Source organism: Zalophus californianus, chromosome 15, assembly GCF_009762305.2.
Source record: "Zalophus californianus isolate mZalCal1 chromosome 15, mZalCal1.pri.v2, whole genome shotgun sequence".
In the NCBI taxonomy this organism is placed as follows: Eukaryota; Metazoa; Chordata; class Mammalia; order Carnivora; family Otariidae; genus Zalophus; species Zalophus californianus.
Window position 1 is genome coordinate 60,928,647 of NC_045609.1, and position 23,606 is coordinate 60,952,252.

The 23,606-nt window shown below is 51.9% G+C and overlaps 1 protein-coding gene across 5 annotated transcripts; it reads right to left on the reverse strand.

The window, feature by feature from the left end:
* Positions 1 to 3,979: 3,979 nt before the first annotated feature.
* KCNIP2 (potassium voltage-gated channel interacting protein 2) lies at positions 3,980 to 21,982 on the reverse strand. 5 transcript variants are annotated; one of them, XM_027593673.2, is made up of 10 exons: positions 21,661 to 21,930; positions 8,869 to 8,964; positions 7,875 to 7,928; positions 7,092 to 7,216; positions 6,632 to 6,701; positions 6,391 to 6,461; positions 6,152 to 6,259; positions 5,862 to 5,966; positions 5,662 to 5,724; positions 3,980 to 5,351 (listed from the first exon to the last, which is right to left on the reverse strand). In XM_027593673.2, exons 1-10 carry the CDS (start codon positions 21,731 to 21,733, stop codon positions 5,304 to 5,306), a joined length of 813 nt encoding a protein of 270 aa, XP_027449474.1. In that variant the 5' UTR covers positions 21,734 to 21,930; the 3' UTR covers positions 3,980 to 5,303. The 5 variants fall into 5 exon arrangements, with proteins under 5 accessions (XP_027449474.1, XP_027449512.1, XP_027449485.1 ...); XM_027593684.1 differs by lacking the exon at positions 7,875 to 7,928 and having other exon boundaries at positions 5,222 to 5,351; positions 21,661 to 21,982; XM_027593711.2 differs by lacking the exons at positions 7,875 to 7,928; positions 8,869 to 8,964; positions 21,661 to 21,930 and adding an exon at positions 11,983 to 12,132.
* Between the last annotated feature and the right edge of the window lie 1,624 nt (positions 21,983 to 23,606).

The following is a 23,606-nucleotide window of genomic DNA, read 5'->3' on the forward strand; positions in this document are numbered from 1 at the left end:
TGTGAAGATAACATTCCAAGGAGCTCAGCTCACCCCTCTGCCTTGAATCATTTTCCCCTACCCCCAGCTTGGCGCTAACCCCTTTTTAAAAAAATTAAGTCATTAATTCATTCCTTCGGCAGAGACCAGTTGAGCTTGCCTCTTGCTGGGCTCTTGGGCCACTATGAGCACACAGTATGGTGGTGGAGACAAGCAGGTACACGCACAATCCCCACATAGTGTACCCAAGTGTTGCGGGAACTCAGAGGAGGAACTGACTTAATCCTCCTTTGGTGAGAGGTGGCAGACATGGCTTTGCTTCTGAGTTGGAACGTAAGGACGAGTAGGAGTGAGACTGAAGAGAGGGGAAGCGAAGAGAGCACTCCAGGCTGGTGGAACAGAGTACAATTGTGGTGAGGGGTGAAAAGGCCTGGCATCTTTGGGAATGGGGAGCGTGAACTCTGTTTAAGGGAGAAGTGAAATCCTTGGGCCTTAGCATAAACATCATTTCCTTAAGGAATCCTTCCCTGGGCCCTAGATGGGCTTGGGTCCTCTTGCGGCCATTTGTGCTCAGAGCTCCCTGCAGTCCCGTCATAGGCACTTTATTTACATTTATGTCGGTTAAGAGATCTGTTTCAGCTTGCGAGGTGTAAATGTGAAATGAGCATCTCAGTCTCATTCTGATCATTAAGACCTAGTATCGTCAATATATTCAACTCCAGCGGTAGCCCAACTTGTAGCTCCAGGGGCTCTTATAGTCCCTCTTTCTTTTTAGTACTGGGGTGTTGAGATGGGGGTTAGAGGCAAGCATTTTCTTAGGGGACCTCTTGTGATGCCAGTTGGAGGCCATAAGCAGCTTCAGTGCATATGGTGGTCCCTTGGAGGATTTGGGGTTATCATTCCAGCTGACCTCAGCCCTTAGTCTCATGACACTTTCATCTTTGCCTCATGCTTGGCAATTGCTAGCAAGTCAGCAGCCACTATTTCATCCACTGTCCAGACTCTGGGGTCCATGGCCTAGGCAAGATCCACTTTCCATATCTGCACCCTTCAAACTTGAAGGGAAATTCCTGCCACACACTCTCTCCCCAAACCACACCTCTACCCCCTAGTATCTCCAACAGGAACCAGAGGTTAGTAGGCCTATGATAAATACTTGTGGAATGAATGAAATAGGGCTCTGCACTCACAGTTTAAATTCTGATTAGAGAAACATACAATAATAAATTCAGTACATACACAGTGTCTCAGTTTGTAATAAGTGCCATGAAGGGAGGAAATCAAGTAATGTGATAAAGAGTAACCACAGCAAGGAATGGCTACTTCAGATGGAAAAATAAGTAGTAATCTGAGTGAACCATGATAATGGCTTGGCCTAGGAAAGAGCAGTGGAGACAGGCAGTGCACCTTTGGTGGTGGAATTGTGATTGATTAAAGTAGTAGAGGGAGGGGGTGCCTACCTGGCACAGTTGGTAGAGCCTGGGAATCATGAGTGCAAGCCCCATGTTAGGCATAGAGATTACTTAAAATATAATTATAACAAAACAAAGGAGTAGAGGGAGAGGAAGAAATGAAGACTACTAAAGACCTGAGCAACCAGGTAGATGGTGTCATTTGTTAAGATGGAAAGACCGAAAAAGCATGAATCAAAGCTCCATTTTGAACATGTTTTTTCTCTCTCTCTCTGTCAAATAATATAAATAAAAACCTAATTTTTTTGTATAATTTGACAGAGAGAGACACAGCGAGAGAGGGAACACAAGCAGTGGGAGTGGGAGAGGGAGAAGCAGGCTCCCCACTGACCAAGGAGCTGGACTCAGGGCTTGATCCCAGGACCCTGGGATCATGACCTGAGCCGAAGGCAGACACAACGACTGAGCCACCCAGGCACTCCTAAAATTTTTTTAAAAATGGGGCACCTGGGTGGCTCAGTCCTGGGTGGCTCAGTCGGTTAAGCGTCTGCTTTCAGCTCAGGTCATGATCCCAGGGCCCTGGGATCAAGCCCTGAGTCCAGCTCCTTGGTCAGTGCGGAGCCTGCTTTTCCCTGTTCCTCTGCCCACTGCTTCCCCTGCTTGTGTTCTCTCTCTCTCTCTCTCTCAAATAAATAAAAATCTTTTTAAAAAAATGAACATGTTAAGTTTGACCATTACAAGTCCACATGAATATGTCAAATAGGCAATTGGATATATGGGTTTTGAAGCTCAGAATTCTGAGGATATAAATTTAGGAATCCCTTACATATAGATGGTGTTTAAAGCCAGGGGACTGGATGTGATTCGGAGAAGAGACTCAGGTCTGAGCTATGGGGCTCAACATTTAGAGTTCCAGGTGAAAAGGATGAGTCTCCAAAGCAGGTGCTGAGAAGCAGTGGCCAGAAAAGCAAGAGGAAAACCAGGAGAGTTATGAAATACCGGAAGGCATGAAAGGAGTGTTTTGAGATGGAGCAGTTGACAACATTCAGAATCCAACCAGTGGCCAGAAAAAAATTAGAATGCCAACCTGCTGTTTTTTTCCAGATCCCATTTGTGTTCCCTGACTCTGGGACACTTCTCACCTCACTCAGTCTCAGACTTCAACTTCCCTTAAACTTGAATCTACCCTAGAACATAAAGACCATCTCCATACCTGAGATACATACACACACTCACCATGCTCATTCATTCAATCATACAATTATACAATTATTAAATACCTATTATATGCTAGGCCTCAAGGATAGGATGGTAGGGGTGGGGGCAAGAAACCTAGTCCAGGCATTCAAGGAGCCCTCAGGAGCTTATAGTGTATCAAAGAAGACAATCACTCAAATATATAGTGACAAATGGAGAAGTGCCACAAAGGAAAAGTATAGGGTACCATGAGAGCCTGTCACAGTGTCAACTTGTTTAGACTATGCATGATATGCATAGCATCCAACTTTCACGCACAAATCTTTACTATGTCCCAAGGCAACCCTGCACAGAGACTTGGGAGACCGGGTCTAGTCTCAATCCTCCTTTAAACTCACTAGGTGACATTGAGCAGGTCCTCTCCCCTCTTTGGGCCTGTTTCCTTTTCTGTACAATGGAAGGCTGAGAGAAAAGACTAGACCACAGGTTCTTAACTTCAGGTCCATGACTGGGCTTTAGGGATACAAAAATATATAGACAGTGGGCCCATAACTTCCATCAGATCCTTTAGAGGGGCTGTGACCCAAAGAAATCCAAGGACTTATGGAGCAGATAGTTGTGTGATAATGTGAGCAGGAAACACAGATGACAAAATGATGGCTTGTGGAAGTAAGTTTTTCTTTCTTGGACACCATACTCCTCCATTGACCTTGTCAATGTGTACAGTGATGGAAGAGAAGGCCTGATCCCCCTTCTATGGATGGTGAAGCTTAGTCACCATATAATGGTGCCCTAGAGAAAGGATGGGAGGAACCTACCACTGGTGGTCCCTCTCCAGAAACAGAACAAAGAAAGGCAGCAATTCCACATAGGAAGTCTCTATTACCCTTTGTGTCACTTGCTTCATGGTGCCTCGGTCCACCCCATCTGATCCCTCATCATTCCTGGCTGGAGTATAGACACAAACTATATCCATATTGGAGGCAAGGTTGGGATGTTTACACAAAGGAACTTTATTTAGAAACTAAAGGGAATCCCCCCTCCAAAGAAAGCACTTTGAGGTTAACTAAGATGTCTGTAAGCTAGAAATTTTTTATTCAACTTGTAAGAATATCTAGCCAAAAGTCAGCTGGTTTGGCATAATCTTTGGGATATTAATACCCTGTCTGTCATCTCCTCTAAGGATGTGGGAGAGAGACTCACATGGGGACCTCTCTGAGGTCAGGTAGGTTTCCAACCCTTCCAGAACCTGTGTCTCAATCTCCTGCCAAGGGTTGGCTATGCTATGGAAAAGAGAGGCACTTTCTTTGGAATCTAAAAGGCTACTGTAGGTGCAGGAATAAGTGTTGTATGTGTGGAGCAGGAGGGACAAAAAGGCAGAGACAGCAGCCTGTGCATAGCCATTGTGTTTTATTGGATTGGTGTATTTTTTTATTTTACAAAATATACAGAGGAGCCAAAAATGCAAAGCAGTCAACAGTGTTCTGATGGGAAAGGGGGCTCCCTCAGGGCCCTTCCCCTCAGATCCTGACTGACTGGGAGGGTGAGCTAAATGGAACGAGCAGGTATGTTAAAGGGTGGCAGCATGGCAAGAGTGGTCCCTGCCTTCTAGATGCGTACGGGGGCATCTCTGGGTAGACTGAATAGAGCAAAAGAAGACCCTAAGTAGGAATTGAGGAGACTACGTGGGGGGTTGGAATAGAGCCTGGGTAGATCAAAGATTCTAGTGAATGCCCCCTCACAGAGTTCAGATGCTATGCCTGCCTCCCTCCTTCCCCTTTCTTCTAAGGCATCCACTGGATGGTCCCTGACTCACTCCATGCCTCCAAGTCTAGAAGAACTGGTAAATGAAAACTTAAGTTGTAGACTTCAGAGAGGGTAGGCTGAAACTTTGGCAGGTATCAGCTGGGACATCTCCCACCCATATTCCCCTGCTGCTGCCACCACCCACACAAACAGGAAGGAAGGAATTCCAGCCATGAGCCAGACATCAGGATCCCAGGCTCTCCTGGAATACTGAGGAGAGTATGGAAATTTCTGGGGCATTTCCAAGGAGACAGAGTCTTCTGAAGGGCCTGGGACCCAAATTCTGATAGCCTGGGGGTGGTAGACCTATGGAGCTCAGAGCTATGGTCTGGCATGCCTGAGCTGTCACTGACAATCTCCAGGCCTTTCTGCACTTTACCCCAGCCACCTATGACCTAACCACCTGGCTCAGGCCTAAGATTTCTCCCTCTCCATTCTTGTCCCCCCTCCTATAAGGCTCTCAAAGGCCCTGGTCTGGAAGGCCAGTCAGTGCCATAGACAGAACAGACTCTCTGAGAAGGAAATCTTAGAGGAAATGCATATGAGATCAGGGATAGGGAAAGCACCATACCAGGAGACATTTTGTCTAGTGTTGTAGTTTCTAGAGTGGGGATGGAAAGTGGAGAACCATTTATTTCCTATAACAGGGGTACCCTTAGCACTGAGTATCAGGCAGGAAGGGGGTGGGAGCTGTTGGGAGTTGGGAACACCCCACAGATACACTCTGCCCATGCCCTGGCCCCTTTAGCTCCAGCAATCTGGACCACTGAATCCCCAGACTCTTAGATTCCTACAGCCCCCAGGGCCCAGCTAGGATGAGGACAGACCTGGGAAGAGAAGGGTGAGTTCCACCTGGACTAGGGCTAGAGTATAGTCCCCCCAGGGCAACTGACCCCCTTTCCTGGGGAGTTAGATGACATTGTCAAAGAGCTGCATGGACCTCATGATGTTCTCGTCCTGTAGCCATGTGGGGGAGAGGCAGATTGGAGAGAGAGAGAGAAATAAAAAAGAGCTTATCAGGGACACAGAGAGGGACAGTCACTTGAAATGGGGACACTCAGAGAGAGAGAGAGAGGCGGCAAGGAAGGAGACACCCAGAGAGATCTGAAGTAGGGAAGGGACAGGCCTCCCCGAGTTGTGATGGAACAGGACTTGGGAGTGTGGGCAAGTTAGGGAGACGATACTCTGCCCAAAGGAGCTTTCTCCTACATCACTGAATTGGACCCTGAGTCCAGATCATGGAAATGTGGAGGGCAGGGGTCTGTACCTTTTGGCAAGACTCAATGAATTCCTCAATGGTCACCACGCCATCCTTGTTCCTGTCCATCTTCTGCAAAAAGGTAGTCAGGTAGAGAGAACAGGAGGGATGACAGGAGAGAGGCAGGAAGAACTCAGGTAAGTTCACTGCCAGGACCGTGCCTCCTTCCCTTCACTCCAGAACCCTCCAGCCTACCCAGTCCCAGGCACCTGGAAGAAGCTCTCCACGTGCTCCCTTGGGGCCTCCTCTCGAAGTGCAGGATAAGTATACTTGCCCATCATGTCATAGATGGATTTCATGATATCAAGCATTTCCTGTTAGGCCAAGAAAGAAAATGATCCTTCCTCAGAGCCTCCAGCCTCCAAATCAGGAGGCCTAGAGCCTAGGGCAGACCTCACCCCTTGCTGGTGAAGCATGCATGGGTCACATTTTCCTCCTTAGGGCCCTATGCACCTCCCCCCACACATAAAAGCTCTCCAACTCTTCAGTTGCTCCACACCTCCTTGGTGATGCAGCCATCCTTGTTGAGGTCATACAAGTTGAAGGCCCAGTTTAGTCTGTCGTCTATGGTTCCCCGAAGAATCACCGACAAACCAGCCACAAAGTCCTGGGAAAGAGACAGGGGGGAACTGTATTTTCAGATACCCTTTACCCAATCCCCAATATGGGTTTGGCCTGTGGATCCTGGCCCTGAAGCGCCAAGAAGCAGGCCTCCCTGACCCACCTCCTCCAGCTCACCTCAAAACTGACGGAGCCATCATGGTTGGTGTCAAAGGCATTGAAGAGAAAAGTAGCATATGTGCTGGAGTCTGTAGGATAAGCGTGGATAAGTTTGGCTTTCAGACAGGAGAGGACTTCCTACTTCTATGGGGCTCCCCGAACCCCTCTTATTACTTGGCATTCCCAGCCCCTCCAGAACCCTCTCCCCAACTCAGCCTAGAGATGGACAGCTGCTTCCTCTCAGGCCTTGTCCCCTCACCTCCTTGAGGAAAGAACTGAGAGTAAATCTGCTTGAAGTTCTCCTCATTGACAATTCCACTGGGACATTCCTGGGAGTAGGGGGAAAGTTAGAAACCAGACCGAGTGCAGAAACAAAACCCCCTTCTACTCACCACCACCTACTCCATGCCAGAGGCTCCCAGAGAAGGAAAAGCTTCCTGTCTCGGGGCGAGGGGGGGGGGGCTCACCATGTAGTTCTTTTAAGGAAGGCAAGACATTTCAGTGCACAAGTTTAAAAAAGCGGAAATAACCAGCAGGCCAGTCTACAGGCTCCACCTTGCCTCAAATTGGCAGGAGCCTCGGGCGAGAAGTTTGGTCTCTGGGGAAGAGGGGTCCCTCCTCCTCCCCTTCCCTCTCACATTCCTAAAGCATTCAGGCCAATCTTAGAAGTCCGGGATAGGCCCCGCCCCTCACCCAGTTAGGCCTTGCTTTGCACTCACATTCTTGAAGCCCCGGTACAGGACTTGCAATTCCTTGCGTGTGAACTTGGTTTGCTCCTGCAGCTGCTCCAGACCCTCTGGCCGGTGACACACCGTGGACAGTTCAAACTCATCCTCCACGCTGTCTGCAGGGGGGGCAGTGTGGGGAGGGGGGGACAGCCGCGCCTCAGGCCCGGCCTCCACGAACCCTCTTCAAAACCACCGACCCACCCATCCTCCCCATCTCCAACACCAGAGACCAGCCTGCCAGTTCCTTGGACCCCGGTCTGAGGATTATCAAGGCAAGGAGAAGACGCTGGTCAGCTTCCAGGTCTATCAGGTGGCTGGGCCCATGGGCAGGCCTGGCCCTGGAGCCAGGGGTCCGACTCATCGCTGGCCCCTGGGCCCTTGACCCTCGGTTGAAGGGGAAGGCCCCCAACCCCATCTTCATCCCAGGAAGGGAGTAGTAGAAAGAATAGGTTCAAGAGAAAGCGTCTGAGGGTCCAGGCTCTGGGCCTTCCCTGACCCACTCAGATCCCCCCAGCCCCACACTTGCCCCGCCCAGATCCTTCTCTCCAGCCAATCCCCGCCTATCCCAGCCATGCTCGAGCCATGCCCCGCCCAGCTCCAGCCAAGCCCATCCAGACCCCACCCCTACCCTGCTCCCAGTAAACCTTAGCTAAGGCTTCATCCCTGGCCCCATCTCAGTCCTGCCCCAGGCTCCCAACATCCAGTCCCCAGGCAAGTGCCCCACCCCACGCTCCCGAAGGCCCCCGCCCCGCCCCCACCAGGACAGTAAGTCACCTGGGTCCAGCGGGCGGGGTCTGTGGGGGCGGAGGGAAGCTGGGACTGCTAATGCTGAAGGGAGCGAACTGTCACCGAGAAAGTGGAAGACCCGGCCAACTGCAGACACACACCTCGCCCCTCACACGCAACAGCAAATCTCACAGACCTGCGTGTTACAATGCACACACACGCAGCCCCGCGCGCAGAGGCACAAATAATGAACGAGCACAGACACACACGAAACAGACCCCACAAACACATGCTTGTGGGACTCACGCCTCTCATTTTCCCGAATCTACCCGCATGTGGGACCCAGTGGAATCAAACACAATGACACTCTCAAATAACTACAAGATGGGTCTCTGTGGCTTGCAAAATTCAGTATGATCCTATGGGGTGGGCAAGGCCCAATTGAGGAAACAGGCCTGGAGACAAAGTGAGGCGACTCAACTCGGGACCGGCTGGGACTAGAAAACCCAAGTGTCCTGGCATTTGGAGGAAGGCGGGATCCATCGTAGGCACCTGCATCTATCCAGTCAGGGCAGGGGCGACATGCATCTCGAGGCCCAAAACGTTCCCCAGGACAGAGCGGGCGGCCACAGTCGCAGACACTAAACCACGCACAGACCTCACAGCAGTCTGGTCTTGCCCGGCCACAATGGCCATACCCACATAGTCTCAGGCCTCAGCCCTGCCACACTGGCCACGCCCAAACACCCGGGCTGACTCATTTTGCTGACCTGTGACGCCCACAGACACTTGGGCCCCGCCCCCCAAACTGGCCCCGCCCCACATTCCGCTTGTTCCTGGCACTGAAGCTACGCCCTCCCCACACTGGGACCTACCGGCGCCCACCCCCCCACACATACCGGTAACGCGCGCGCGCGCGCGCGCGCACACACACACACACACACACACACACACACACACACACGCAGGCCCGCTTCTGTCACACTGGTCACACCCCGACACATACGGGCCCCGCCCCCGGAAGCACAGGAGAGGCACTTGCTTTCACTGACTGAGGGCAGGGCCTGGGGCCCGCAGCAAGGCAGCAGCTTGAGGAACCGCTGCTTCAGCGCTTTTTTAGTGGGCCCTGGAGGGTGGCCTGGGAAGAGAGAAGACCCCAGGAAGGCACATTAACCTTTACTATCCCTCCGTTCCCCTCCCCACCATCACAAATCAACCCTGAGGGGAAGGGGTGTTGGGAGAGGACTGGAGGAGAATGGTGAGAATAGCTGGGGCTGGGCTAGGGGACCCCAGTGGGTTTCACAGGCATAAAAAGTCCACTCAGGCATCTTGTATAATGGGACGCAGTTGGGGACAGTGAGGCCACCAAGGGGAGGTGGCACTGGCCTCAGTGCCTGCTGACCCAGTGCCCTTGGCTCCGGTGCTATAGCTGGACCTCTGAGGGTGATGTCCAACCCAAGGACTGCCTGGGTAGGAACACCTCTCTGTCTCTGTCTCTCTCTCTCTCACACACACACAGTGACAAGCGTGTACAGTGACACATAGAATGATAAATCACAGTGATGGATGCCACACAGGGACAGCTTGATACCCAGCAACTCACTCAAACCCAATGGCCTAATCAAGCAGGCCCCAACACATGCACACATACACAGGTACACACACACTTTGACATATAATTCCTTAATACAAACATATACAAACGTAGCCTAGGAAAAACGACACATACATATGAGGACCCACATAGGCCATCTTACATGCAGCATGATCAAACCATACAAAAACGCATGGGACATCATGACATGGTGTGTTAAGGACACTATAATACACTGTGACCCTATAACATTATGACACATATCAAGGTCACCACGACACATACCCATATCATATTGTGACTTAGGGGCCCAGATACCTAAGACTGCACATCACCAACAGAACCCATGTTTGTTCTGCCCACCTTTCCTTCCTATAACCCCTCATCCCAGAGCACCTGGAATCTCCCTACCAGTGGAACAAAGTTCCTCATCAGCTAATTCATCCCCCCTAAAAGTGTGTCCCCTCTCATGTCTTTGAAGATGACATGATAGCAAACTTTGAAGCAATAACAGACCTTGGAGATGAGTATTTTTTGTAATGTGGGGCTATCCAGGGCCACTGACCACAGCTCCCCCCACTGCCCCTTATTTACACCTGTGTCCTACAGCTCTAATTGCATCCCAGGGAGGGTTCTGCGTTGGTGTGCCTGTCTCCCGCAGCACCCACCTCCAGACTCCAGGACCAGAGTCCACAGGGCCCTAGCACACTGATCAGTCCATTCCTGGAGGGACCCAACTTCCTTGGGTTGTAGGTTACTAGGGCATCCCAGCTCCCACGCAGGCCCCGCCCCCCCAAACCAGGCTCCACCCTTCAGGACCCGGCCCTACTCCCGGGAGGTAACTGCTTAAAGTCAAACCCCCCATACTTCCTCTCTTCCCCTCCCCCCGCAGAGCTATGGCGAGGTAGGAGGGAGACCATGGGCCGAGTGGGGGATCGATGGCGGCCTGGCCCCCAGCCCAGGGCTCCATTAGCCCCGACTTTGGTTTCCCGAAGCCCTATTGCGTCTGGGGCCTCCGGTGGTGTGGTCGCAGCTGGACTGGGAAGGGCGGGGGAGGGTTACGGCACCCCCGCCTCTCCCAGCCTCCCCGTCTTCACACTTCCCCCCCTTCCCTGGTCCCCTCCCTGTTCCCAGAACTCCGTTTCCTCTAGGCTCCCCTGAAAGGTGGGAAGGAAAAGGGCTGCCTTCAGCCTACAGAACACATGGGTTTCCTGGATGACCCCTCTTCCCACCAGTCTAAAGGGCATGGCACGTCAGAGCCAAATGGACTTCATTGTTTCAGGATTGGATGAACCCCAGTTCATCTAGGACCAACCTTCTCCCCACCCCACTCCGATAAATGCAGCAGAGGATGGAAGGTGAGTTGGGGGTTTCCTGCTCTTACTGAAACCTAGAGCAGGCAATTCATTGGCCCTTCCTCTTGTCTCCAGCTCCCTTCACATCTTTTCAGTTCTCCCCGGTGTTTACCCTATAACCCTCCTATCACGGTTCTTGCCTATTTTCCTGTCCCTGGTGGACAGGAAAATAGCTGTGCTATGGAGCTGCACAGTTCTCGGTGTGAAGAGGAGGGAGAGGCCAAATCTCTCAGGGGAGGCAGAACATGCTCCCCTCTATATCTCCAATATCACTCTCTCCACTCAACTTTGGGGTGATGTGGAGAATTGATTTCTCATTCCCAGTGCCCAGGCCCTGGAGATTCTGAGACAAACTGGGAGGGCAAGGGGGCCTGGGAAGCAAGGTCCCTGATCTGTTGTACCCCTCACCCTCCTGCCAGAGCTGATCTATGAATGTCTCATTCACAGTGTTCCCACTCGTGTCCCTCCTGAACCCACCCCCATCCCAAGCCTTGAGTATGGAGCTGGTATTTTCTCAGGGAACTCTGGGAACAGCCACACACACGATCCAGTACCCAAAGGGGCCCAGCCACACAACCTGTCCCCCTCAGGCACAGTCATATTCACCATCTCACAAAGCCACATACTCTGTCCCTCTGACACATTAAATCACATCCCTGTCACATACAAAGGCTCACCCAGTCACACACTTTGTCCTTTTTCACACAGCTGAACACATGGTCACACCCCCTGTATCTCTCACACGGAGTCCATGCACACTCTGTAACCTACACCTGCAAGGATGGAAGTGTGGAGAGTCACACACATCTTCAGAGCCATGGTGGGCCCCTGGCCCCAAAGGGACTCCCCAGAAGTCTGGTGTTATCTCAGGATCCCTGGAACCTCCTTCCTCTCCTCCTGATAGCCCTGCCTGTTTCCAGACCTCTCCTCACGTCCCCGATAGATTCCCCTCATCTCCATACCCCAGTCCTCCCATGCTGTGCCCCTCATGACCCCTCCAAAACACCCTGGCCCCTGGCCCTCTCTCTTCACCTCCCTCAGACACCCAGCCCCCAGATTCCCTCCTCACCTCCCCCAGAAGCCCTGTCCCATCACTAACATGCTTACCCCTGCCCCCAGTCATAAAAGCAGAGTGACCCCCTCCCCAGTGCTGCGGGCGGTTGCTTCTCCAGTCAGCAGCCCAGACACAGCCAGACACCTGGGTTACCTTCCAAGGAGACAGGCTCAAAAAGGCCAAACTGCTCCAGGACCTTGACAAACAGAGCGAGGACCACAAGCACAGCAACCATCTCCAGCCCTTCCAGGTTCATGGTGGGCCTGGGGCATGGCCCCCACCAGCTGAGGCTCAGACACACTGGCAGCCCTCCTCACACCACCTCCCCCTCAGGCTCCCCAGCCCGAGTAGGACCGCCTGCAGCCTCCCTCCCCCTCTCCCTCCCAGCATCTCCTCCCTCCCCCGCCCCCTCACCCCGCCTCTGCCCCACACGCCTCCCAGCCACGGCCTCTTCCTCTTTACGGGGCCACTTCAGCCTACAGACTGGCATCTCCTCAGGAGCCTTTGGCGAGAAGGATATGGGCCAGAACAGGCCAGGCCAGAGGAGGAAGGCAGTGACCTGCCTCTGTCCCTGAGGACAGCTTCCCCCAGACACCTTGTGGCTACTCTGCCAAAGGGAGGGGGCAGAGGGAGGAGCTATGCTGAGGGAGAGGGCAGGGAAGGGCAGTGTATGTGTGTCTATGAGGGAAACTATGAGCTGCACATGTATAAGTAATAGATGTATGTGACAGAATATAAGTGTTTTCTTGTGTGCATTCCTGTGTCTGACTGTAGGGAGAGTAGGTGTTTCTCCTCTGTGTGTGGTTTACACATGATCGTGTATTGTCTATTAGGTGTGTGTCTTGTCTATATGGGTAAGTGACCTGGCTGTCCATGGTATGTGTGTGTGCGTGCACTGGAGTATTTGAGTGTGTATGGGGTATGAGGTGTATGTGTTTAGCAGGGCTGTGGGATGTAGGTCTGAAGACTGAGAGTATAGATGTGTCCTATATTAGGAGTATGGGTCTACAGTGATTGTGTAATCGTATCTGCGTGGAGCTGTATGAGAATATAAGCAGGGAGAAGGCAGTGACCTCTCCAGCCAGGAGGACACGGCCAACATCGATCGTGGTTGCCATGGAGACTGTGAGGTGGGAAGCACTCTCTTTCCACAGGCCACAGATGGGGAAACTGAGGCCCAAGGGAAGGAGGATTAGGTCCAATAACCTGGGCAGGAAAAAGGCTGCTTAGCCTTATCATGACCCCCCTGGGGAGGGGCTTATTGTGGCTACCTTTGGGCCCCACAGATTCAAATTCCTTGGGAGAGAAGAGAGTGAGCTCCTCCCTTCCTCTCAGCCAGGATCTGCCAAAGCCTTGCCTGCTCCTTGAAAACTGTTACGGAGCTGATGGAGAAGCCCAGAGGAGGAGGGAAATCTGAACCCTCCAAGGAAACCACCTACCCTCACCCCCTGGAGCATTCCCGGAGCCCCTCCCCCATCTTCCCTGCTCCTTGCCAGTAGTGGTGGTGTGTATGTGTGCGTGTTTGTAGGGGTGGGGAAGGGCCTGCAGAGCCAGTGAGCCTCTGAACTACGGCCAGTGCTGGCAAACACTGACTAAGCACACACTGTGTGTTAGATCACACCTGTGTGCTTACAGACATGATCATGTTTTTTTTTAATTTTTAATTTAAATTCAATTTAGTTAACATTTGGTGTATTATTAGTTTCAGGGGTAGAATTTAGTGATTCATCAGTTGCATATAACACCCAATGCTCATTACATCACATGCCCTTCTATCACATTTTTTAAAAGATTTTTTTTTTAAGATTTTATTTATTTATTTGACACAGAGAGAGCACAAGTAGGCAGAGCAGCAGGCAGAGGGAGAGGGAGAAGCAGGCTCTCCGCCGAGCAGGGAGCCCAACATGGGGCTCCACCCCAGGACCATGGGATCATGACCTGAGCCGAAGGCAGATGCTTAACAACTGAGCCACCCAGGCGTCTCTAAGATTTTATTTTTTAAGTAATCCCTACACCCAACGTGGAGCTCGAACCTACAACCCAGAGACCAAGGGTCGCATGTTCTTCTAACTGAGCCCTCCAGGTGCCCCCAGACATGATCACATTTAATTTTCATAATAAATCTATGAAGGAAGTACCATTATCTCCACATTACAGCTGGTAAGACTAAGGCAAAAGGAAGTTAAGAAAATCACCAAGATCAATAAGAGTCAGAGCCTCAGTTTTAACCCAGTTTGACCCTGAGCCTGTGCTCTAAATTGTCACACTACACTGGCTCCCGTCTTAGCCAGCTTGCCCACTCAGGAGGCCCAGTTTAGGGGGACTGACCCCAGAGGGAGCCCTCCCCCTTGTCCAGCTCTGGGATGAGTGTGTCTCAGCTCCAGCTGTGGAGTGAAAGTCGGGGTGGGTCTGTCCCTAGGACTTCATTTGAAGTTCACTGATCTGCAGTTCTACATGGCCACCACTGGGGGTCAGGCGTCCATCTCCTACCTTACTTTACCTCTTCCTAATCCCCCACCCCCACAACATCTGTGGAAAGTGTGGAGCGCATGGGAAGAAGGGTATGCCACAGGCTGGCTTGGTCCTCTGCTTGCCCCTCCACCCCTCCTCCAGGAAGAAGTCAATCTAGGGACTGCTTTTGGCTTCTCACTCCTTAGAGGTTACAGATTTACAGATGAAACCAGCAAATATCTCCCTATCACTGTCCAAATTCCACACCTGGCATTTAATTCCCTCTACCATCATCAGCAGATTCCTTTCTTTCCAGCCACTTTGGCCTCCTCACTGTCCCCCAAACACATCAAACTCAGTGCTATCTCTATGCCTTTGCTCCTGATATGAATGCCCTCCTTTCTGTTCTATTCTCCAGTTCTTACCTGACAGGAAGGACCTCCAGTCCTCAGCAGGCTCCCAACTACCTGAATTTCCAGTGAACTCAATGTTGGGCCTTCGAAACTCAGCACTTAATTCTGTAATGTTATTAAGTGGGAATAGTAAAAGGAGGCAGCATAGCATGGTAGGGAATAGTGTGGGCCAGAGGGCCAGATTTCCTGGTTTTGTCAGTTGCCATTAACTGGGCAAGTTCTTAACCTCTGTGTGCCTGTTTCCCACCTCATATGGTTGCTGGGAGGAGTAAATGAATTAATACATGGAAAGCTGTTAGAATAACTCCTGGCACAGAGTAACTGTGAAGTGTTTGCTACCATTATTAATAACATAACATCTTCCCCCTTACGTTTCTATAACTCTTAATTAACGAAGCATTTCCACATTGTTATCCTGATGCCTTCTCATGACAACCTTATGAGGTGGGTAGACTGAATAGTATTGTGCCCATTTCACTGATGAGGTAAACGAGGTCCATAGAGATAAAGAGACTTGCTTGAGGTCACCTAGCTAAGATGAGAGGATGCATATTTGAACCCAGATCTTTCTGGATCAATCCTGTTTCCTCAACTAGATTCCAAGCTCCTAAAGGGCAAAGATGTTTAAAAATTGGACTTATATAAACTGAATGCCAGGCTCTGTGGAACAAAGGTGAACTAAACAGAGTTCTGGCTTCCACTGGGTAGGGAGAGACAGCCCACTGAGAGAACTATAAGGCTTCTATTCATTCAAAAAATATTTGTTATGTGCCTTCTATGTGGTAGGAACTGTTCTAGGCAGGCCATGAAATGAGCTATAAAAGCTCATTTAACTGTAAAAGCTCTCTAACTTGGAGAGGGTATTTCTTGAGCTGCTTCTTAAAAGATGGCTAAATGTTAACAGTCTACCTTAACAAAGGGGTCCGCATTTATTGAGCACATTTTGTGTCCTGGACACTTTACATATATTATCTCACTTAGTCCTCATAATAAACCTGAGAGGTAGGGTCTGTTACTCCTGCGTTTACAGCTGACATGGTCAGAGTGAGTAGTAGTATACCAATTTTGCAGACGAAAGAATTGAGGCTCAGGGAAGTGATTTTCCCAAGATAGCACCGAGGGAGAAGGATGGATCAAGACAAACCAGGACCAAAGATCTGCCAGCCTGTCCTTCCAGTGTGTGTGGGATCAAGGAACCTTGGATGACTATAGCTTAGTTTGTGTTGGGGGAGCCGTAAGTGAAAAGACCAAAATGGCTCAGATTCCATAGAGCCTTGAATGCCAAGCCAGACTATCTGGAATGAAAGAGGCAGCACAGTCACATCTTCTGGTTCTCTGCTGCTGATTCACAGATAGAGAGATTGACAGGCTTGTAGGCTGTTGCCCTGTCCCTGGACCCTCCTCTTCTGTCTCTCACCTTCACCCTCAACATTCAGAGATCTTGACCCAGCCTCACAGGGACTCAGCGTTCTTAATCAACCAGGCCCCTGGTGGGAAGGTCTGTAAGTGAAAGAGTGAGTTGTTTTCCAGACTCCTTTCTCCCCACTGAGAGATCTTTCAAGTCCTAGGGCCCAAAGAGCAACTTGCCCAGATCTGTCCTTAAGCATCCCTGTGTCACTTAGCTCTTCACCCAAGGGAATGAAGTCTTTTATTTTTTTAAAGATTTTATTTATTTATTTGACAGAGAGAGTGAGAGAGCACAAGCACAGGGAACAGTAGAGGGAGAGGGAGAAGCAGGCTTCCTGCCAGGCGGGGAGCCTGATGCAGGGCTTGATCCCAGGACCCTGGGACCATGACCTGAGCCGAAGGCAGACGCTTAACCATCTGAGCCACCCAGGCGCCCCGGGAATGAAGTCTTAACGGAAGCACTTCAGGCAGAGTGAGGGCTCAAGGGAACTCTGTCTTGAAGCATTAGGTGGGCCCTCCTTAGGCCCCTCAAATCTCACTGCAGAGATACTCCTAACATTTAGTTGTTTATCTCTCACAGTTCAAACCCGGAATAATACTGCCTTATGAGGGGACACACCCTTTGTAGCTGTACCACTTTCATCAGTCCTTGACCCCTTGGTGAGACCCCAGCCAGTGAAGACTCCAGAGCTCTTCTCTCAGTTCCCCAGCCCCATTCCATCCCCAGCCAGGCCAGAAGACACGGCAGCCCCCAGCTTCATTAGGTGATTAATGAACTCCCTAGGCTTTGGGGCTATTTTGGGGCCTGGAAGTCATTCCTGTTATGATTGAGAGCTGGTCCTGCCGGGCTCCAGCCATCTGTCACTGGAGACAGGTCCAAGCAGGGGGCTTGAGGGACGCATGCTCCCCAAGAGACTGCCAAGCATGGCTCTAGCTCAGCCCCAACTCCCCTCCTTCTGGGGAACACATGGCAAGGAGAGGCCTCCAGAGGCTCAAGAGGTTACCACGGAGAGAGCCAGAGAACTACAGATCCCAGAATGCCACGGGGCTAGGTGGTTTTGGTCTCTCCAGGCCAGGTGGAGAGGTGATGCTAGGTTCTGTGGGCCTTGCCCAGGCAGCCCTAAGGAAACCCAGGTGGAAGTGTGCTTACATTTCAGCAGTATCATATGATATCCACAATCCACATGTCATAAATTCGACACATCCCACACCAAGGTACAATCTTGTGAAGACTACACAACTCACTTAGTGTGACTCAGGAACCCTCAACCCAACTCTAAAGCATAGAACCCCAGGTACATGCAGTTTCAGTGTCACAGAATCCCAAAGATATGCAACCCCAAGGATGCACAGACCCAGTGATTACAACCTGAGTGATGCATAACCCGGTTCGTACAGACTCCCAGAGATAGACAAAATGGTGACAAACAATCCTTATGCCACGCAAGTCTATTCATCCCATCGTTCATGAACTCACTAGCTAAGTTTATGTTGGTCCTGTCCCACCTCAGGATTTTTCCCTTCTGGACACTGACCCCAGTTAGCTTAAGATCCCATTAAACTAAGCAATTTAGTAAAGGGTTGTGCCTTTTCCCTGTTCGGCTGCAAGCTCCCTCCTTTTATCTCTGCAAGGGGCCTCACCCTTTACATCCACCTGCTTAAGACCCCCTCCTCTGTCCTCAGTGAGAAGCCCTGCCTCATCCTCCACCATTTGAGGGACCATGATGCCCCCTATCTTTTCCTCTTTGAAGACCCCTATCCTCCACCTTCACTATAAGAAACCCTATCCCTAGCTCCACTCTGTCAGGGAGCTTGCCCTCTAAACCCTTTCCTTTGAGGGATCCTGCTCCCTCCATCTCTGTGAGGGGCCCTTCCCCTCCCCACCTCTGTAAGGTTCTTATCCCACTTCACTCACTTTTTGAAGGGTCCAGCCCCTTCCTCCCTTCCTCATACCTGGCGACAGCGACCCAGTCACCAGCTGGTAGAGGGATCTCGCTGCCTGCCCTAATGGGCTCCGGCACCTGCGGGGGCATCGGTTCATGGTTCTGCTGAGAGCACACTGGCGAAGCTCCGCCCCCAAGGCCCGGGGCGGTCGGGTCTCCGCCCCCACTCCAGTGGGCCCTGCGTGGGCGGCGCGGGAGGGCCGGACCGGCAGGACCAGAATCTTGCGCTCGCTCTCTCCTCTGGGCTGCAAGGGGGAAAACGCACCCTGGCCCCGTCATTTGAAGCACCCGTCCTCAAAGTTCCTAGACTGGGCGAGGCGGGGGAGGGGAGGACGGACTCTCTCACAGCCTTCTCTGGGAATGTTTCCTGGATTTCTAGTGCGGAGGGGAGGCACCCAGGGGTTGTGAAAAAGGAGCTGGGGGAGGGGATAATGAACCTTACTCTTTACTGCCCCGCTTCAGCCCTTCCTTCTCTGCCTGTCGCACACCTCCTCCTCCCAATATGGCATGGAGAAGCGATGGGGGGGGGGTAAGAGGACATAGTTGTCATGGCAACGTCCCACACTTCCATACTTCCTAAACCAATGGGAGAGAGCAAGAGGAAGGAGGAGGAGCTGCACATAGTAGTGGGGTGGCAAAAAAGAGGCGGCTCCAAATCCCTTTCTCTCATAACTTTCGATTTTGTGTTCCTCTGTCTTGCTCCAGTGGGTTCACATTCTCCCATCATATGCTGACTGCCAGCCAAATGCATGAAGGAAAAGCTCTCCTCCCCTCAGTCCCAGCCCCGACTCTTTCCAGGACTCCTATCAGGCTGTACCCAAGGTAAACCCTTTCAGGACCCACTGAGGGCTTCAAACTGCCGGGACAGCCTACAGGAGAGACATAGTTCCACTCCTCCGACTGGGATCCTGTATTTTTGGCTAAAAATCCTACATTTAGGATTTAGGCAAGAGTCACCTCCAAACTCCATGCAAATTTTGCCCCTTGATTTGGAGGCAACATCCCCGTTTGGAATCAGCTCCGTAAGCATGGCGGCTCTAAGACCACACGGGGGCGCCCTAGACTGGGGAAACGATATTTACGAGCAGAGGGACCCGAGTTCAGGCCTTGGCCAGCCAGATCCCAACTCTCTCCTCATCTTCCCCAAGCTTCCGGCTTGGACAGGACTGCCACAGATTGCTGCTTTTTCCCACCACGCCATACTTCCAAGTAGCCCTGCGAGGCTTGGAAGACCAGAGGGGGTAGATCTGGGGCGGGGTGGGGCTCAGATTCTCCCCACCCCCCACCAAAAAAAAAAAAAAAATCTCCCCCAGCTTTGAGTGGGGGAGGAAAATGATCGGGTGTATACCCAGGATGCCTTGATGACTTAAGGACTCCCTCCCTGTCAACCTAATGCACCAGAATGACGGGAGCCAAAGACCACCCCCATGTCCATCCCAGGAATCCCTGGGATGCACAGGGAAGGAACTTTGGGAACTAGGAAAGCATGGCAGTACATATGTCCAGAAGGCTCTTCAGCACCTCGGACAACGACTCCCCCTTTGGGCTTCAACTACGGCGTCTCTGGGCACCCAGCACCTTATCAACTTATGGGAGGGGGGAGTCCCATCCACAATTGTCTCCTGCTGTAAGATAAGACCTCTTTCGAAAGGAGAGCTCCTGGTAGTGCTATTTCTACTTTCCAAGTCGTGTGTGGAGCTATCTACAGTGAGGATGCTGATGATGAACACCATTCTTGACACTTGTCAACATTTGACCTATTTCCCTTAGGAGGCAGACAGGCAAGACGTAGTATTCTCCATTTTAGAGATGAGAAAAGTGAGACCCAGACAGCAAAAGTAATAGAAAGCTCATTCCTGCACCTTCCAATACAAGTACTTCCCCACCTTCACCCAGTCTCTCTTTCAAATAGCCAAGTGGGGAGGGGATGGTTCCACTAAAGGGGAGAATCAATTAAAGCAGGAAGCAAACACTGACTAATGTGGTGCTAATGAGCGCCTTGGGGCCTTATACTCCCAAGGATCCTGGGTTGGTGAGAACACAGGTCAAGGCAGAGCTGGACCTTTGGATTCCACCCCAGTTTGAACCACATCTAGGTCACATCTGGTGCCTGCTTGAGCCAAAGGGCTCTTTCTTCTGGGAGTCTCAGCATAGGAACTAGGACTTCCCCAGGGTCAATGAGTAGGGGAGACACTTTCTCAAGTGTCTCAATTAGATCCTAGTTCTCTTCCCCATCCTGGAGACTTAACCTCACTCCCCTCAGGACAGACAAGGATCATGGGCTCCCCCCACCTCCCCAACTTGTTTCAGACAAGGAGACAGTCTCCCTCCTCCCATTCATTGTTGGAGTTCCTGAGCAGGCTGCACAATGAGATAGAAAACACACATGGAAATGTATACAAGGTGACACAGTCACCCACACAAACACGTAGGTCTGCCTACCAAACCCAGGAATATGTGAGAGCCCAGATGTACTCCATACTGTGGGAGACAGAGCACGCCTGGGCAGCAAAGTAGTTTGGGACGGTCACATGGCACCTTCCAGGCCAAGAGCTTCTATCTCTGGGTCTGGAGGGGAAGCAAGAGGGGGTGTTTTCCTTCAGATTGGCTGAAGTTCTGAGAGGGTTGTTGAGGGTTAAAAGAGCTTCAGTTGGGAAAGAATGATATCTGAGTACTTTCTTGGGGGTGGGGGGCGATGACCCAAACACTAACCAAAGCCTCCCCATAAGGGCCAGGTGCTGTTCCTGGGAGCCAGGCTGGGCAGACACTAGAGTCCCTCCTTGAGTACACCTGGGCTATTTGTGGAAAAAATAGGGAAGCAGTGGTGTGCGGTAAAGGCCCCCTTCTACACCAGGAAACCAGAGAGGAAGCAAGGGTAAGACGAGTCATAGACACTCACAGAACCCCACTGCAGACATTGCCACATGAAAGTACACAATCAGCATGAAACGCCAATATAATCTGCATAGTCTCACAATCACAAAACACAATACAACCTACTTTAACAAATGCTTGCCCCAGGAGGGTCACAGTCTAATTAAAGTCTTACAAAGACACATAGCCCCATAAAGTGAAGCCCTGACACATTCTGATTGTCACATGCCACTGCATACAGAATCACACACTCAAAGCACATTGTTGCACATAGAACAGAGACACATGGTCAAAACAACTTCATTAGTACAACAGAGTCCTACACAACCTCACTCAAACATCTGACAAGATCATACAATTGCACAGCCAACAAAATCACACTCACCCTATCACCAAGCCTAGGGCACATGGCAACAAGCTGAGGGAGGCGCACACACATATACACACAGACACACACAAAGAATGACAGGCGCTCACGCACGTAACACCTCCCACTCCAGACACTCTCCTAGCTTTGTGTCACACACGCCCACACCTGCTGCCTCTCCCCACCTGCCCGCCTGTCTCCCCCACCCCCCACGGGACCCAAGGCTTTGAACCCCAGTGTCCTGCCGCCCGGAACAGCCTGGAGGGTGCCTGGGAATAGGGTAGAGTGTGAGTAAGGGCCTGGGTCAGATAGGCTTAAGGGTCCGGGGGGGATGGAATCTACACTCCCTCCCGCGACCCTTGAGCCCCTGACTCACCTGTGAGCTGGTCATAGGATCCGTCCAGGTCTCGGGAATCGGACAAACTCTCCTTGCGGCCCTGGCCCCGCATGGCCCCCGGCGCCCCCGTCCCGTCCCGCCTGGGCCGTGGGAGGGGGCGCCGGGTGGCCAAGATAGGGCGCTCACACGGCGCCCCCTGGCGGCCTTGCACGCTGTCTGAGCTGGGGCTGAGTCTGGGATGGACTGGGGTCCCGCTGGGGGTCCTGGGGCAGGAGCTGGAGGCTTGGGCAGTAGGTGAGCGCAGAGCCGGAGGCAGAGCGGAGCTAAGCACGGAGCCAGAGCCAAGCCGCCTCTCTCCTCCCGCCCCCTCCCCGCGGCTGTCACCGCCGCCTCCCCCCTTTGGCGCTGCCGGGATTGGCTCCCCCTACCCCCCGCCCCCTCCTCTTTGCAGCTCGGGGGAGGAACCCGGTGAAAGGGTGAGCTGGGAAGTGCGGGGAGGGAGACTGGTTCTCCAGCAACACTATCCCCTAAACCTGAAGCCATGGGTCCTGGCGGTGGAGGAGGGAGCAGGGCCAGAAAAGACCCACTGTGAGGAAACCGTGCTCCCCACCACCCCAACTCTTAGGCACTCCTTCCGCCACCATCAACACCAGCCAGGGTAAGTCTGTGTGTCCTGTTCAGGTCAGTCTCCATGTCAGCCCCTATCTTCTCTATTGTTCTCCTCCCACGTATGGGTCTCTGTGGTGCCCCGCCAATGCCACCCTGCTACGAGGGGGTTAGGGATGCAGAGCAAAGACCAGCCCAGCCTCTAACAGGCTCATCTCAGGCCAGTGGACTACAGTTTTCTCTTCTCTCAGAAAGACTCCAACTCTCAGCCACTGCAAGGCCCGTCTCTGGGCTACATTCACTCTGATGGTACCTTCTTCCCTGATCTAATGACCCCCATTGGCCCACCAGGAAGAAAAGGAAAAGAGTGAACCAGGTGTTTTTCAAGACTTTATTCTTTTGTTCCTTTTTCCCTTTCAACTTTCCTGCCCTTCTCTCTTGTGACCTGCCCTGTCCTAGATTCCTTGTTTTCCAGAAGATTTGGGGAGTCACTGAATGGTGTGGGGGATCCAGGTGAGGATACAGAGTGGGTAAGAAATGCTTTTGTTATGAGGCCCCCTTCCCCTGGATTAGGTCCTTTTCTGAAGCCAGGGGCTACCACTGAGCTGGGCTGCCTCCAGCTCTCCCAGGAATGGCTACTGAGTGACTGAGCCTACTTGTCTGACCTTCCCCAGGCTCTTCACTGGACTGCTAGCACAAGAGCCCCCAACCCGCCAGAAGGAAGTGGGGGGGGCAGCATCTGGTGGGTCTGGATGATGTGGTGGCAATGTCCCATGTGATCCTCTTGCCTGCCCAACTGCTCCTCTGGAGAAGTGACCTGCTGAGACTGAAAACTTCAGCTAAAGTGACCCCACCACATTTAATGTCTTCAATTGGATTTAATTTCCAAGCACTTGATTCAATTAACTCAGCAGGATCTGTGGTAGGAGTTCAGGCATGAGACAGGGACAAGCAGCTAAAAGGATTGTCTCTGGGAGCAATGCCCTGCTCCTGGCTCCCCCCTGGCTCTGGAGGGTTCTCCACAGACCTGGCATAGACATTGGGATGTGGACAGAGCATGGGCAGGCCCTTTAGGGGCTGAATTCTAGATGATGATGGGGCTCCTCTTCGGAGTTCTTAGAACAGATCTATGTAAATGGGCCAAGAGATGGACTTTTACAATGGAGGGCAAGGAGTCCTTTGCACTGCTTCATGTCCTTGTTCATTTCATAGGAAAGGAATCCGTAAGCAGCAAAGGCAAGGGAGGCTATACCTCTCTGAACCTAACTGGCTTCCACTAGGGCCAGGAGACTTAGGAGGCGCGTGAGGATAGGCAGGGGTTCCCTAGGCAGATGGGACCAGAACCTGGGAGATTACCTTAACTCTGTCTTTGAGAAAGG